Below are 14,050 nucleotides of genomic sequence, written 5' to 3'. Positions count from 1 at the left end.
AAAAAATGCAATTCTTTTTGCATTCTTGTAGTGTGAAGAGAGATGATGGTTGGTTTAATGAGGAGTTCTTTGGTGGAACAAAGTCTTAGGGAGTCTGACCTGAGATGCAGAGTTACAGCAATTATAATGTACATTGAAGCTTGTGATTGGACAGCAGCCTGACATGGCAGCCTGAGTTGTGTGACAGTGTTTTATACACACACTTCCTGTTTCAGAGCACAGCTCTTCTGTGTGTAGCTGTGAGGAGCTGCCTGTCTGCCCCCCCTTCCTTCCCCTCCATATGCTTTCTTTTGGGGGCCTTGGAGGAGGCTGCTGGGCTGCCCTGTAAGATGCCCACCCTTCCTCCCTGCACCATGTTAGCGGTTCCGCTCTGTGCAGTGGCAGAGGCGGAGGCAGGGCCCTCATGTGTCCCTCATGACGCCGGCTTATTTAGGACGACAGGCTGAAGAAGCTCTGGGAGTGACCGGGGGGAAAGGCACGCTGAGGCGAGCTGAGGTGGGCGAACCAGGCAGACCTAGAGTCAGCCTGGGAGCAGCAGAGACAAATCAAACTGGGGTCCTCACCCTCAGATGTTCTTTTACTACAAAAGCCCTTTTCCCGTCCTTCTCCCTCTGCAGCATGTTTACAAGTCAAATGTAAAAAAAAAAAACCTCACCACAGCACGCCTCAGTACTGACACAACACACACTCACATTTATAAGAAGAAGAAAAGAGTAAATATAAGATCCTCATTCAAGCACTGTGCTGTAGTTCTGAATGAAATCATCATCAGGGTGATTTTCTATTAATGACAGACTCTGAGCTCACAATATCACATTTTGGAAAACAAATGAAAGATTTAGATCTCTGTAGGTGGCATGATATCACTACATACACCATTTTGGTTACGTCAAATATAATGTGATGAATTTTATTTTTAAAAAATGCAGTAAAATATGTATTTTCCATCTGATGCACAGTGATGCAATGCATAATAGGCACTGTGTTTTGGATAAGAATAACTCATAAGTAGAAATCTGCTCTATGGGACAGATGTACAGTGCTGGTGAGTGAAAATACTCCCTGGAGACATATATAAAGACATATATACAAATGGTCTGCTTTCAACAATGTGTTTCTGATGTCTGTTCAACAAAAAGAATAGAGGTCCATCCTCAGTGTTTGTGCACTGGCTGCTTCAAGTTTCTACACTACACGTGTATATGTTGCAGATCGGACCAGGATTGACTTCCAGATGATTTGTGATGTCGCAAATTTTGCTCGTAGGCCCACCTCTTAAAATCAAAATTTCAGTGAGCCGAAAGAAAATTTTCACTTTCAGCAGATGATGTGAAAACAGCCTTCTAGTGTCACATCCGACTGTAGGAGCAAGAAGAAAAACATATTTCTGAGTGGAGGGGGACTTTTAAGTGAGCAGTGAGACATTTCAATGTCAACAGCAAAGTGATTTGAGTTGAGGGGTTTCAGGCAAGGAGTCTTCAGCAAAATGACCGACAACTTGACCCTAACGATACACTGCCTTAGCACGACCACAGCCGATGCAGTGACAACAAAAACAACTGTTTCACCACACAGGACATGGGTTCATGAGCAGATCATTTGTGTTCATTTCAGCCTCTGTGGTACAAAATGATGTGCTCTCTATATGGTCTAGATCAGGAGGTTTTCAACCTGGTTCTTTTTGACATATCACGTTCCACTGAAGCTTAAGAACCTTCCAACAATGTAATTGTAAAGTTTATGTCCCGATGGAGACTCAGTTGAGTTGAAATGTGCTGGTGTATCCATGATTTAATAAAGGATTTTTAATTTATCATCAAAGTTGGATAGTAAGTCTGTTTTATTTTCATCAAATTTTTGGTGCCGTCCTTGAAGAACACCTGACTTTTAAATCTTTTCCATTGCCAATACTACTCCAATACAACAAAACAACAAAATGATATGCTGATTCTACATAAAGTTTTAAAAAATATATAAATAAATATAGTTATCCCAGTTCTGGGCTCTACTGTTCATGTAGCCTGATAGACATTTTTCAGAATTAGATCTCACTTAAATGGAATGGCATGGAAAGTGTCAAGCCACAGATATCTGCCCCTCAGATTTGATGCTAAGGAGTTTTTATCATGTGTCATGTCTGCTTGCAGTAATGGTGTTTTACCAGAAGAGGTTAGTAGATGCACTACAGAAGCACTCTGTGTGTCCTCTCTGTGGATGCAGCCTGGTGCATCAGACTGCTGTCTGATCAGTCATGGCACTGCAGAAAGAAGCAGAAATATTTCATTCAGCTGCATAAAGCCCACACTGAGAAACCTCTGAAGTGTCTTTTGTCTAAGTCAGTGTTTTTATTTTTATCCCACAGCTACCTTTGGGCCATCGGCAAAAATGTGTGGAAAAGATGGAAGAAGAGATTCTTTGTGTTGGTTCAGGTAAGCACAGATACTCCAGACTGGATTGCATTTTATTTTTGGTTCCTACAAAATAAAAGTCAAACATTTTACTATAAAACACAACCACAATGCAAGGTACCACACACACTCACTGAAGTCTTTATGCTGCCACTTTGCAAGTCATGAAGGGAAATGTATTTCTACTGAACTCAATGCAGCTGTGTTAGCTGCAAGCTTTGTGCACTCTGAGGGTCTCAACCTGAGGCTCTGGATCCCATGTGGTCTCATCTTCTCTGCAGATGGAGACAGATATTTTGACATTTCTCTGACAAAATTTTGTATAAAGATAAATAAAATACATTGAAATGTTGCATTGTTTCTATGTAACCCATCTGGAGCATATTTAACATGACATAATACACTAGCATGAGCTAAATACAACCTGCCATCACACTCATCCTCTGCCTTTGTCAGCTCAGATTTATATTTTGTTCAGATCCACATTTTTCAGATATAATTATCAATTAGTCAAATGAGAGCAATTAATATGCAGCTATTCAGATAATCAGTTAATTATTTGAGTGATTCAAGCAAAAAATGCCAAACACTCTCTGGTTCCAGCTCCCAAAATGTGAAGACTGGCTGCTTTTCTTGTATTTCTGTGATATTAAATTGTTTTTTTTGGTTTTGGACTGTTGCAGTAGTATATATGAATACAATGCATAGCACTCTAGGAAATTGTCATGGCAATTTTCATCACTTTATTAATCCAAAGATGATTTTTTAAACACAAGAACATATTCAGTAGATCAGTCAAACTGATCAGTGAAGTATATGTTAGTTGCTGGGCTGAGCAGTTAATAACAACAGGGGGGTAATCTACAGCAACAGCTGTAGCAACAGCTGTCTGGAATGATGAACTTGTAATCATTGCACTGAAGTAATCTGGGTAAAATTTGTCACAACATACCATGAATGAAAAATGAAAGAATAAATGAAACATTGTGGTGTTACAGAGATGCCCTGGCCTACCAATCATATTCTCCACAAGTAAGAGAACATGCTTGTCATGTCAGCAAGAATCACATTTTAATTTTTATTTCAGTGAAAATTCAGAACATACCAATTAAAATCATACCTCATATTGTCATGACAATATCTGTCAAAATAATCCAAAATAATCACAGTATATATATATATACATATATTTGCACATCATTCAGCCCTAGACTTAAATCCATCAGTGATGGACTGGTTAAGGTGATTTATATTTATTTGATTTGTATTCACCATTAATTATCAGATTGGCTTTTGAAATAGACGATGTTCTGGATCTTTGCTCTACAGTTGTCACTATATCCTGAGTTTTGTACAATACAATACTAATTCAATATGTGATACTTCTATATATACCAAGGCACAAAGAAAAAATAGGCACATACAACTTTTTTTCTTTTTTAAATGAACAACCTGCATACAGTGCTGGTACAGGAAAAGTCACTGAACACTGCCTGGTTTTGCAGCAAGCCAAATTTCAAGCAGGACAATAAAGACTGAACTGGACTGAGGTCTTGAATCAGAACTTTATATTATTCTTATTTATATATTCAGTTTTTCTGATATTATAATTAATGGATATTCTATCATTTTATGCATGATGCAGAGAAAGCATTGACGTGTTAATACTTTTGACAACCGTACTTTGCTCTCTATCATACTTTCGAAATCATAAGATCAAACTTAGACTGTAGAGGATGAAGAGTGAGCTGCAGAATCTGATCACACTCAGAGAAATGTTGAACATCAGCTCTGCTTCATGGTTATAATATTTTCCGTGGCCACGTGTTTGTTGTGTGTGCAGCCAGAAAGAGAGATGCAGCCAAGCTGTCTTCCCTCGGCTGTCACAGGAATGATGGAGAGGCCAAGCAGGCTTTTGTCAGGAGATGGGGTGGTGGGTGGTGGGTGGTGGGTGTGTGTGTATGTGGGGGGGTGGTGGCAGTAGCGGCCATTTCCTGGTGGCTCTGCATTGGGAGGTGGGCATCAGGAGGGCAGGGGAGGAGGAGAAGGGGTGGGGGGCAGCTTGTCTCTTGTGCATTGCAGAGGATATGTCTCAGAGCTACAAGTTGACAGGGGATTGACAAAGTGGAGTGAACACTAGCTGGCCTAACACTTGCAGCTAGAAAAGCCTGAGCGCCGCCAACTTGAAGCCTCTCACTGGCTCCCAGCTAAATATATAGCAAGTGACAAATACTGGTCAATAGACTGCGCACTCCTGTGTGTGTGTGTGTGTGTGTGTGTGTGTGTGTGTGTGTGTGTGTGTGTTTGTTTTTCTGTCTGTCTGTGGATGGATGTGCATGGATGTTTGTCTTGAGGAGCACAGACACTATGTGGTTTTTGCTGTTGTGTGTGTTTGAGCACACATACTTTTTGTTGCTGTTTTTTTCTTCCCTTGCTCACTGTCTGTCTGTTCTGCTCATGCAAAGTAAGTAGATACTGACTGTCTGTTGGCATTTTGTTACACACGTCTGTCTTTGTCTTTTTATAATACTGTTAACTATTACATTTATTCATAAGGAGGAATTACACACATTACAAAAAGAGTAAATGGAACATATTCCATTAAGCAAATACAGCTCAGCGAAATTTCAATACTAACAAGTGCTGAGATTGATCTCTTTTGTCTGAAGGGTCAGTTCAGTTACAGTTTGTTTGAAGACTACATCACTTGAAATAGTGACAGGTGAAGGACCACTGGACACCTTGTCTTCCATATGTTTGTTACAACAGTGCATATTATTTTCCGATAAACAAAAACTTTCTGCAACTTTCTGTAGGTACCTAGAAATTCACCATACATAAATACATTAGAGTAGTGTTTCCACAGTTCTTGTTTTACCTGGAGACCCAATTTTTTTAAATGCCAGATCAGAGCAACTCAATAGGCCTTTTCAATACATTTGTGCATAAATGAATGTTTGGGGCCATTTTTGTATCACCTTATACTATCCTGACACTTTATTGAACACATATACACATAAATTAGAAATGAATTCATTTAGGCTGAGTAAACAGGCTTTCTCATTGTTTTTATTTCTTCTTATTAGAAAAACAACACAGGACATTTTAGCCTACTTCATAAATGAGACAAAATATGTTCATTTAGATGGAATTAACAGAGTCTTGTTGTTTCCTCTCATCAATAAAACAATACACACATTTTTAATGCTTTAAAAAGTGTATAAATGAAATCTTTTGTGACCCGCATGTGGGTCCCAACCCAGTATTTGGGAATGACTTCATTAGAGTTTAGGTTTGTTTAAACATTACAAATTTTGAATATGCCAGTTTGTAAATGATATTTTGAGTAAGCAGAATCCAACCAATGCTTGACTTTTGGGGCTGATATAGATGCTGATATTTTTAATCATTATAAAAGAATAAGTAAATATAATCATTGTGAATGATAAGTAAATCCACAAATAAAAAATATACACTTCAAACTTAAACTTAAACTTCAATCAAGAAATTATAAAATACACATAAAGTGCATATAAAACTAAAAAGATTATTAATGCATATCAGAAAACATATATGCTGATACCGACATCGCTGTAAGGGCCAATATCGGATAATAACATTGGCCAACCGATGTACCCGTCTTTTAAAAGAATTCCACATTAATGAAGCCCTGAAGTGATCATTTAAACTGGAATGTAAGGGACAAAACAATATTTGCAAAAAAACATATTTTAGGGTTCAGAACAGAATAACAAAACAACAGTATTTAAACATTCTAATACATGAGTCATTGTGTTAAATTAAATTAAACTGAATGTAAAAGACAACTTTCAGGTTCCACATTTTATTAGACTATTCAGTGATCCTACGAACCTTACATCCATACCACAGGAAGGGGGCATTGAAACTACAGGATAATGTATTTCATGTTTAAATGTGAAAATGAAACACCTTTAAATTCAAGTATCACAGCTTTTGCTGAGATTATACTCCTCCATGGTTATTTGATGTTTGAGATGACAATTTAAAAGAATTGCCATGAGGAGTGAATGTATTTGCACCCTCGCTTGTAAATTTGATGCCTGTTTGAAAAAGTTTTGTCTCAAAATGTTTGGCAGTTATCACGAAGACGGTTTGTGTATATTAGAGATGTAAAGAATAGTTTCAAAGATCACTTTTCTTAGGGAGAATAAAATCACTCTGTTCTGAGTGTTAATAACAGTGACAAACCATGTATTCTTTTAAGTACCTGTGACAAAATAAGAAAAATAAAAATTCAAAAAATTATTAATAATGAAACATTGGGTCAGTTCATTGAGACCAACATGTATGACATTTTCATGGGGAGCTTTTATGGTTGGTTGAATTCATGGGAAGCTACAATGATTGATCAAGGAAAGTTGCAATGATTGGATAAAAATTCTAAAGTCATGCAGAATTTATGGAGATTGGTTGAATTTGCATGAATCATCAACATCACCTGGAGGAACTGATTACATTTCAGGGGTTAAAAAGTAACTAATACTCTGAGTAGTTTTGAGAGGAATACTTTGTACTTTAACTTAATAACTTAGCATATGTGTCAAACTCAAGGCTTGCGGGCCGAATTTGGCCCAGCACTGCATTTTATGTATGTTATGTATGTTTGCAATACAGTCCTACTGTTTTAGAGGGTGTAATTTTGAAGCAGTATATGTTGATGGTCTTTGAACAAGTGTGTCCTGACCATATTTTTCCCTAGAGATCTACTTTCAGAGCTACTATGATTATTTAATTATTGCTATAACCAATAATTATGGAATGCAGAGGTAATTATGTAACATGATAACAAGAAGATGCATTTGAGTCTTAAATTTACAAGTGGCCCTTGGAGGGTTGATGTGGCCCAGGATGGGAAGTTTGACTCCCCTACTCTGGAACTATATGCTGTTGTGGAAGATCATTTTTACTCAAGCTGTTCCATTTGTTAACAAATTCTATTCAAGGTTGATGTGAATAGTTCCTCAAACCCTTTTTCAAAGGAATAAGAGTAAGCCATGGAGAAAGAGGTCAAAGTGCAGTCTGATCAGATTAGTTTTCAGTCTGTGGTAGGAGCTGTATACAGTGTCTGCTGACATGATGTGGATGAGTGGCTCATTCCAGCATAGCAGGACAGCAATCAGTCATAATTTTGTTGACCGCCACCCTCATAGTGCAGGAGTAACAGGTCTGCTGCTGGACATTTGGGTGTGTTAAGTGTAATTGCTTCGTGGTTGTTAAGGTTGGTTGTTTAGGACCCAAAATGCAGACTTCTCGGGAGGAACCAGTTCAAAAAAAGTTTAGTAAAAAGAACAAATGAAACGTAGGCTTATGAAAACAGGGGGGTAAAAATCCAAGGTCCAAAGATACAAAAGAATCCACAAAAAAAGGCAAACACAAAAAGCAAAACTCCAAGAAATGAGAACAGGTCCAACAGACAACAGGGTAACACATTAGGGCAACAAAGGAGACGCAGGATGACTCATGGGTGACAAATGAACTGACAAAGAAACAGAGACAACACAGGGACTAAATATACAGAACCAAGTTAGACAGAGGTGGACAGACAGGTGAAACCAATGACAATCAAAAAGAGTTGGAAAAGAACAAAGATGGGAAGTAAAGACAAGATACTTGAGGGATAACCAGGACTACCAAAATAAAACAGGAAATGACCAACAAAAACAAAACCATGACAGCGGTGCCCTGGTGACTGGATGGCTAGCATTTCTGTTCTGGAAATTGCCCAGAATCCCCCTTTTTGTCAGTATAACTGGGATAGGCATCTGTCCTCTGAAGACTTCAGATATTTAGTTTGTGGTTGTGAACTTTCATGAGGCTGTGATTATCATAGAGGTCACTATAGGTCATTTTATACAGAGAGGTCAAGTTAATAAAAAAAAAAAGAAATGGTTACTATGGGGACTAACATCATCACACATGAATACAACAGGGCTCACTGACTTCACAAGAGTCTCAGCTTTCCAGCCAGATCTAATTTATGTTGCAGGAAACATTAGTGAAAATAATACATTAATACTGCATGCAAATACTGCATGGTTTTTGCTACAGTCTGCATGGGCTTATCACAGGGGTCAGCAATCTGCAGCTCCAGAGCCACATGTAGCTTTTTTTGCCAATTTCCAGTGACATTCTCCAATCATAAAAAACAGTTTTAATATTTTGTGCATCATAGTCTGTGCCTATTGCTCAGCTATTTGCTCAAAATTTTGCCTATAAGTCTATGGATGCCACTCCAAAAAAAACAAACAAAAACAAACGAAAAGTCTCTGAGGATTTAATACTTGTAGCCAAAAGACTTTTATTTTTTTTGGCCAGAATGACTCTTTTCTCTTAGGTACTGATAGAACACATTTTCATTTGGACATCTGGAGGTGAAAGGTCAAGGGACCCCTTTGAAAATAGCCATGCCATGGTACCAGTGGATCTAGCACTAAAACTGAGCCTGCTACAGTGCCTGAACTATAGCACTGACGGCTGAGGCTAATGCTAGGCTAATGCAGTATTTAGAGCTGTTACAGGCTGTTTTGCTGATGTACATGTACCTATCAGGGGTGCTGGGGAGTAACAAGCCATTTGGCTGTAGTGATCAGATTTGAGCAGCCACAGGTAGTCAGTGGAGGATGTGGAGGAGTGGTGCAGCATGGGAGAACTTGGCCATTGTACATTATTCTATGTGCTGCAGGGATTGGATGGCACATACAGGACACACACACAGACTTGAGTCATGAGTCGAGAGTTGCAGTAGCCCAGGCATCAACAAACAGACCACAACTCCACCTCCTGGGTGAGGATCAGACTTATCCTGCTGGGGCAAGTTGTCACTTGTTGGGTTTTATGCAAACATGTATACACACGAGTCTAAATGAACCCTTGTGAGCACGACCAACACGGTTTGGACTGAATCTGATCTGAGTACGTGACACTGTCTTCATCTCAGCTACACTTCGTCTTCCCACTGTTCATCCGCTCCCTGCGTCTCTTCTCATTCCGCCCTCTGTCTCTTTCTCCCTTCACTTGCCCGTCATCTCTTCCTTCCTCATCCTCAGCGCTTCCTCTCTGTCCTTAAATCACCTCCTCGTCCTCCCTCCTTCATCAGTTCAGAATCAGTTTAGTGGTCGTGGCCTGAGTCGCCCCTCCTCACAGAATCCAAGGCAGATTACAGATCAGCATTGCGTGTTCATAGGCTGCTTTATGTCCACATCTGTTTGTTCACTTTAGTTCAGTTCACTTCATGTCAGTGGATTTTACTTTACTTAACTTCAGCTCAGTTTCCTTCACTTCACTTCACTTCACTTCACTTCACTTCACTTCACTTCACTTCACAGTTGAATTTATTTCCATTCAGATCAGTGAAATTTACTTTATTTGAATTTTCTTAAACTCAGTCCAGTTCACTGTGTGTAAGTTACGTTAGACTGAATGTGTTTCACTCATTTTCATATTAGTTCAGGTCACCTAATTTGAATTCACTTACCTCAACTCAGCTTAGTTCAGTTTCTGTCAGTTCAGTTCAGTTTAATTCACGCTGTTTTAATTTAGTTCACTTAACTTTAACTCAAATGAGTTCACTTCAGTTCAGTTACATTCAGTTTGATTAGTTTCAATTAATATCAGTTGAATTCGGTTGAAATGATTTTAATACAGTTCTATTCATGTCATTATTTTATTTCAGAAATAATAAGGGATGTAACAATATATGGAATATATCCTGATAAAAAAAAATGTGTCAATACCAACTGGGCTGTGACAGTATCTACCATGATATTACATGGTTATTTTATTTTACTTTATTTTATTTTTTATTTTTTTTTAATATCACTGCTACTTACTGCTGCATTGATTTTGTTTTGTTTTATTTTTGAACATACATAATTCAAACAGCAATTCATGCCAATTTTTTTTGTCATGGCTCCTATTTTATCTTATTTTATTAAAGAAAAAAACAGAGGCACCTCAATTTAAAAGGAAAAAATAACTTTTTTATAAAAACAAAAAATGCTGTAATGCAGATTTATTTTTAAAGACATTTTTTAAAGGGGTAATTTTTCTTTCTTGGTATCAAATACTTTTTATTGTATTGCTATTATCATAGCTTGAGTGTCTGGCATTGTTACATCCCTAAAAATAATATTACCCAATATTCAAAACAATGATTGTGAGCAGCAACCCTACATGTTTTTATATCGTTGGTTCTTAATAAAAACTCTATTCTGAGCCAATATCAGAGGCCTCATTCATAGAGATGGATTTACACTTGATCTCAGTCTTAGCAATCAGACCAGTGTGTAGGATTTAGTGGCATCTAGTGGTGAGCTTGCATATTGCAAACATTATTCACTCTCCTCTTCCAAGTGTGTAGGAGAACCTTCTGTTCAAGGCTACAGCATTGTAGTTCAACATGGCAGCCTCCAGATAGATCAAACTCATTCTAAGCTGATGAAAACACAACAATCCTTATTTTCAGGTAAAAACATATTGATGAATATGATATTTCATTTTTGCCATATTCTGCCACGATGTCTAACAGAAATCTTACACACTGGACCTTTGAGATAAGTTTGATTTACAACACAGGATAAAAAAGACCTTGGATATGAAATTACGATAAAGTGCCTTTATTTACCATTGGTAATGCAGTAAGCAGGGTTAAGTTATACTTATTCAGCAGTAATACATGATTAATTATAAAGGATACATTTTCATCTTTACAGTAAGAGCAACAAAGAGCATTAATACATGGTTAATAATGGTTAAGTAAAACTTATATTACATGGACAATAAATTATAGGTTAATGAACATTTACATGTATATAAAGGACATGCAAACTTGTACACTAGACCGTAAATTGTGTTCACTGATCTCACCCTTAAACAAAAATAAGTACTAAGTTGGAGGATGGACAAGTAAGTGGACAATTATTACCCTTAAATTAACATTTTTAAAAACAACTTCATGTTAATTGACATTTTTATAAACCATATATTAATGTTAGTTAGCATGTTAATTACCTTTTAGTTAATGCTTATTACAGTATTAACTAATGTTAATACCATATTTATAAACTTTCAAATAATTCATGAATTAATATTATAGTTAACATTAACACCATTAGTAAATGATTACTACACAAAGCTTGTCATTGCAGGCTCTAAAAAGATCATTTGTAAACTTTTTCAGAGGCGAGATCACAGTGATGATAGAAGATGCCAGACAATGGACTAAAAAGTGGGTTATGCACCTTTAATTTCTCATTCCTGTCACATTGCTCATAAAAGTTAATCTAAAGTTCACCACAGACTTGGGCACATATGTGTCCCAAGCTGCAATAAACCAACATAACCAACAGGAAAATCACAAATTTCCACTGAGGTGGACTATAAATTCTGTCAATAAATTAGTTATTTCCCATCTAGACTGTGCTTTCCACGTCTAAGTAAGGTTTTATAAATAACTACTTACATGTATGTGGTTTTCTTTTTAAGACATAAAAATTTATCCCGACTCTGTTTCATATATGAGGCCTCTGGGTTTAAATAGAATTTTTTGCTTTTGGCTCCTGAAGTTTGTTTGTGAACGCAAACGCCACATCCAGCAAATCACGTCCAGTCCTCACGTCCATGTGTTTGCTGTAATGATGTGAATATAAACGACTGTAGCATCCTTCACTCTGTCGTCCAATCTCATTCTTCATCACTGTCTCCCTCCTCTGCTGACTGACAGCTCAGAGACACAGAGAGGGAGAGGAAGCTGGTGTTTTGGGGTGTGGGTGGAAGGGGGGGGGTCAGTAGTTTAGATTTGCCATTGTGGTGTCCTGGAGGCCAGGGAGCTGCTGGAGAGTTGGTCCGGTTCCCTCCATCCTTCCCTTGGCCTCAGGTCTCATCAGTGTTGTCGTGGGGAATCTCATTTGTCACACACACACACACACACACACATAGAATGCAGCTGCAGTGGAGTGAGAGCTGCCACTTGCAGCAGCGGAGGTGGCAACAGCGGTGGATTGGCCAGGCCCGGTGATTTGTGACGACAGGCTGGTATGACTGGCAGCTACAGTAGCAGCAGGCCAGCTACAGCTAGCAAGAGTGTCACTACACCTCCTGTTAGCAACACAGGGAGCAGTGACAGGACCACAGCCACTCACCTAAACCAGGGTTACTCTGATATATGGGTCAGTACTGGCTTTTAACTCTTTCCCCGCCAGCGTTTTTAAGTTGCTAGCCAGCTCCAGCATTTTTGACAAAACTCACAGATTTTTCAACTCTTACAGAATATTCAGTTCTATGAATATGTTAACATGGAATATATCAATGGAAAGAACAGATCTGATAGTATCAGACACAAAAACTATTTTGTTTTAGCTTCATTCATTCTTTTTTTATATGCACTTGAATGTTGGTTGGCTGACTCTTCATTTTTTTTTTGTTTTTTTTCTTATCACTTCATATTACGTGTGTGACATCACTGTCACTAGTGTGGCGAGTGTTAGCGTGTCCCCCGCCCTCTGGTCAAAACACTGTTCAGGAGGCCCGGGCTGGAGTGCTCTCTGCCCCGGCTTGATATGTATTTTAGCTAAATTTTTATTATATAATTGAATAATTAAAAAAATCATTAGGTTAATCATTTAAAAAAATAACTGATATATTAATCGTTTAAAAAATAATCATTATGTGTCGCACGATACATCTTTGTGTTGCCGAACACTAGCAGTTCTCATCTTCTTCAAGTGACAAACTCAGCGTCTTTTCCTGCCTGGCTGTGAAAATAGCAGTTGATGGAAAATCTCATCATTGGTGGAGAACTGTTTTGTCTTAAATGACGGAATATCTTGTCAATGATGGGAAAGCGTTTAAGGGACAGGTCACCTCCAAAATCAAAAAGACATATTTTTCCTCTTACCTGTAGTACTATTTTTTCATCAAGGTAACTCACAACAAAACTACAGGCCAGGAAAGATATATGTGTTATTTGATTTTGTGGTGAGCACGTGGAACAGGCAGCTCATTGTGCTCATCCTGAGGGTGGCACCAAAGGAGAGCGTATTACCTACAGTGGATGTCAGTCGACACGCCCCCAGTTTGGAGAGGCAGTAGGGGTACCGGTGTAAGAAGCTAAGCAATGTACTTTATCTTTCATTTATTGTTAGACCTGGATCTGATGAAGATTCAGAAACCCTGGAGTTGATTTACATGGATGTCTTTTGTCATCTGCTGGTGTATCTTGATTTCAGTCGTCTTGGGTCACATTAAACTGCACCATGTTGCAGAGTCAAGGTGTTTAATGCTACATTCATGTCATTCATTCATGAGTTGCTGTAATTACAGTTTTACTGGTCTTTAATTAGAGTTCAAGTCAATAGCCAAGTTGTAATTATGACAAGAGAACTCATTTTATTCAAAAGGCTGTGATATAGATAAATCCAGTGAAGTACTGCAAGTAAACAAGCCTCTCTACAGAATGTGCATCATATAAGAAGAGTGCAATTTTATGCTTTTACCTTACACTGGTACCACCTTGTGTTTTCAGTGTGTATTACTGCTTGATGCTAACACATAATGAGAATTACCATTAACATGATGAATATTTTCTTAACAAACAGATCTAT

General features: G+C 38.0%; 1 protein-coding gene across 8 annotated transcripts in view; it reads left to right on the top strand.

The window, feature by feature from the left end:
• The window catches only part of cadpsa (Ca2+-dependent activator protein for secretion a), a 261,922-nt gene that overhangs the window by 125,754 nt on the left and 122,118 nt on the right, over window positions 1-14,050 (top strand). For all 8 annotated transcript variants that reach the window (XM_084726001.1, XM_084726018.1, XM_084725974.1 and 5 more), the window contains exon 9: window positions 2,363-2,429. In XM_084726001.1, coding sequence (XP_084582127.1) covers window positions 2,363-2,429 — 67 coding nt within the window. The remainder of the gene's footprint in view (window positions 1-2,362; window positions 2,430-14,050) is intronic.

This window comes from Lutjanus erythropterus, chromosome 2, assembly GCF_056507025.1.
Source record: "Lutjanus erythropterus isolate fLutEry1 chromosome 2, fLutEry1.hap2, whole genome shotgun sequence".
In the NCBI taxonomy this organism is placed as follows: domain Eukaryota; kingdom Metazoa; phylum Chordata; class Actinopteri; order Lutjaniformes; family Lutjanidae; genus Lutjanus; species Lutjanus erythropterus.
This window is presented reverse-complemented; position numbering and strand designations above follow the sequence as displayed.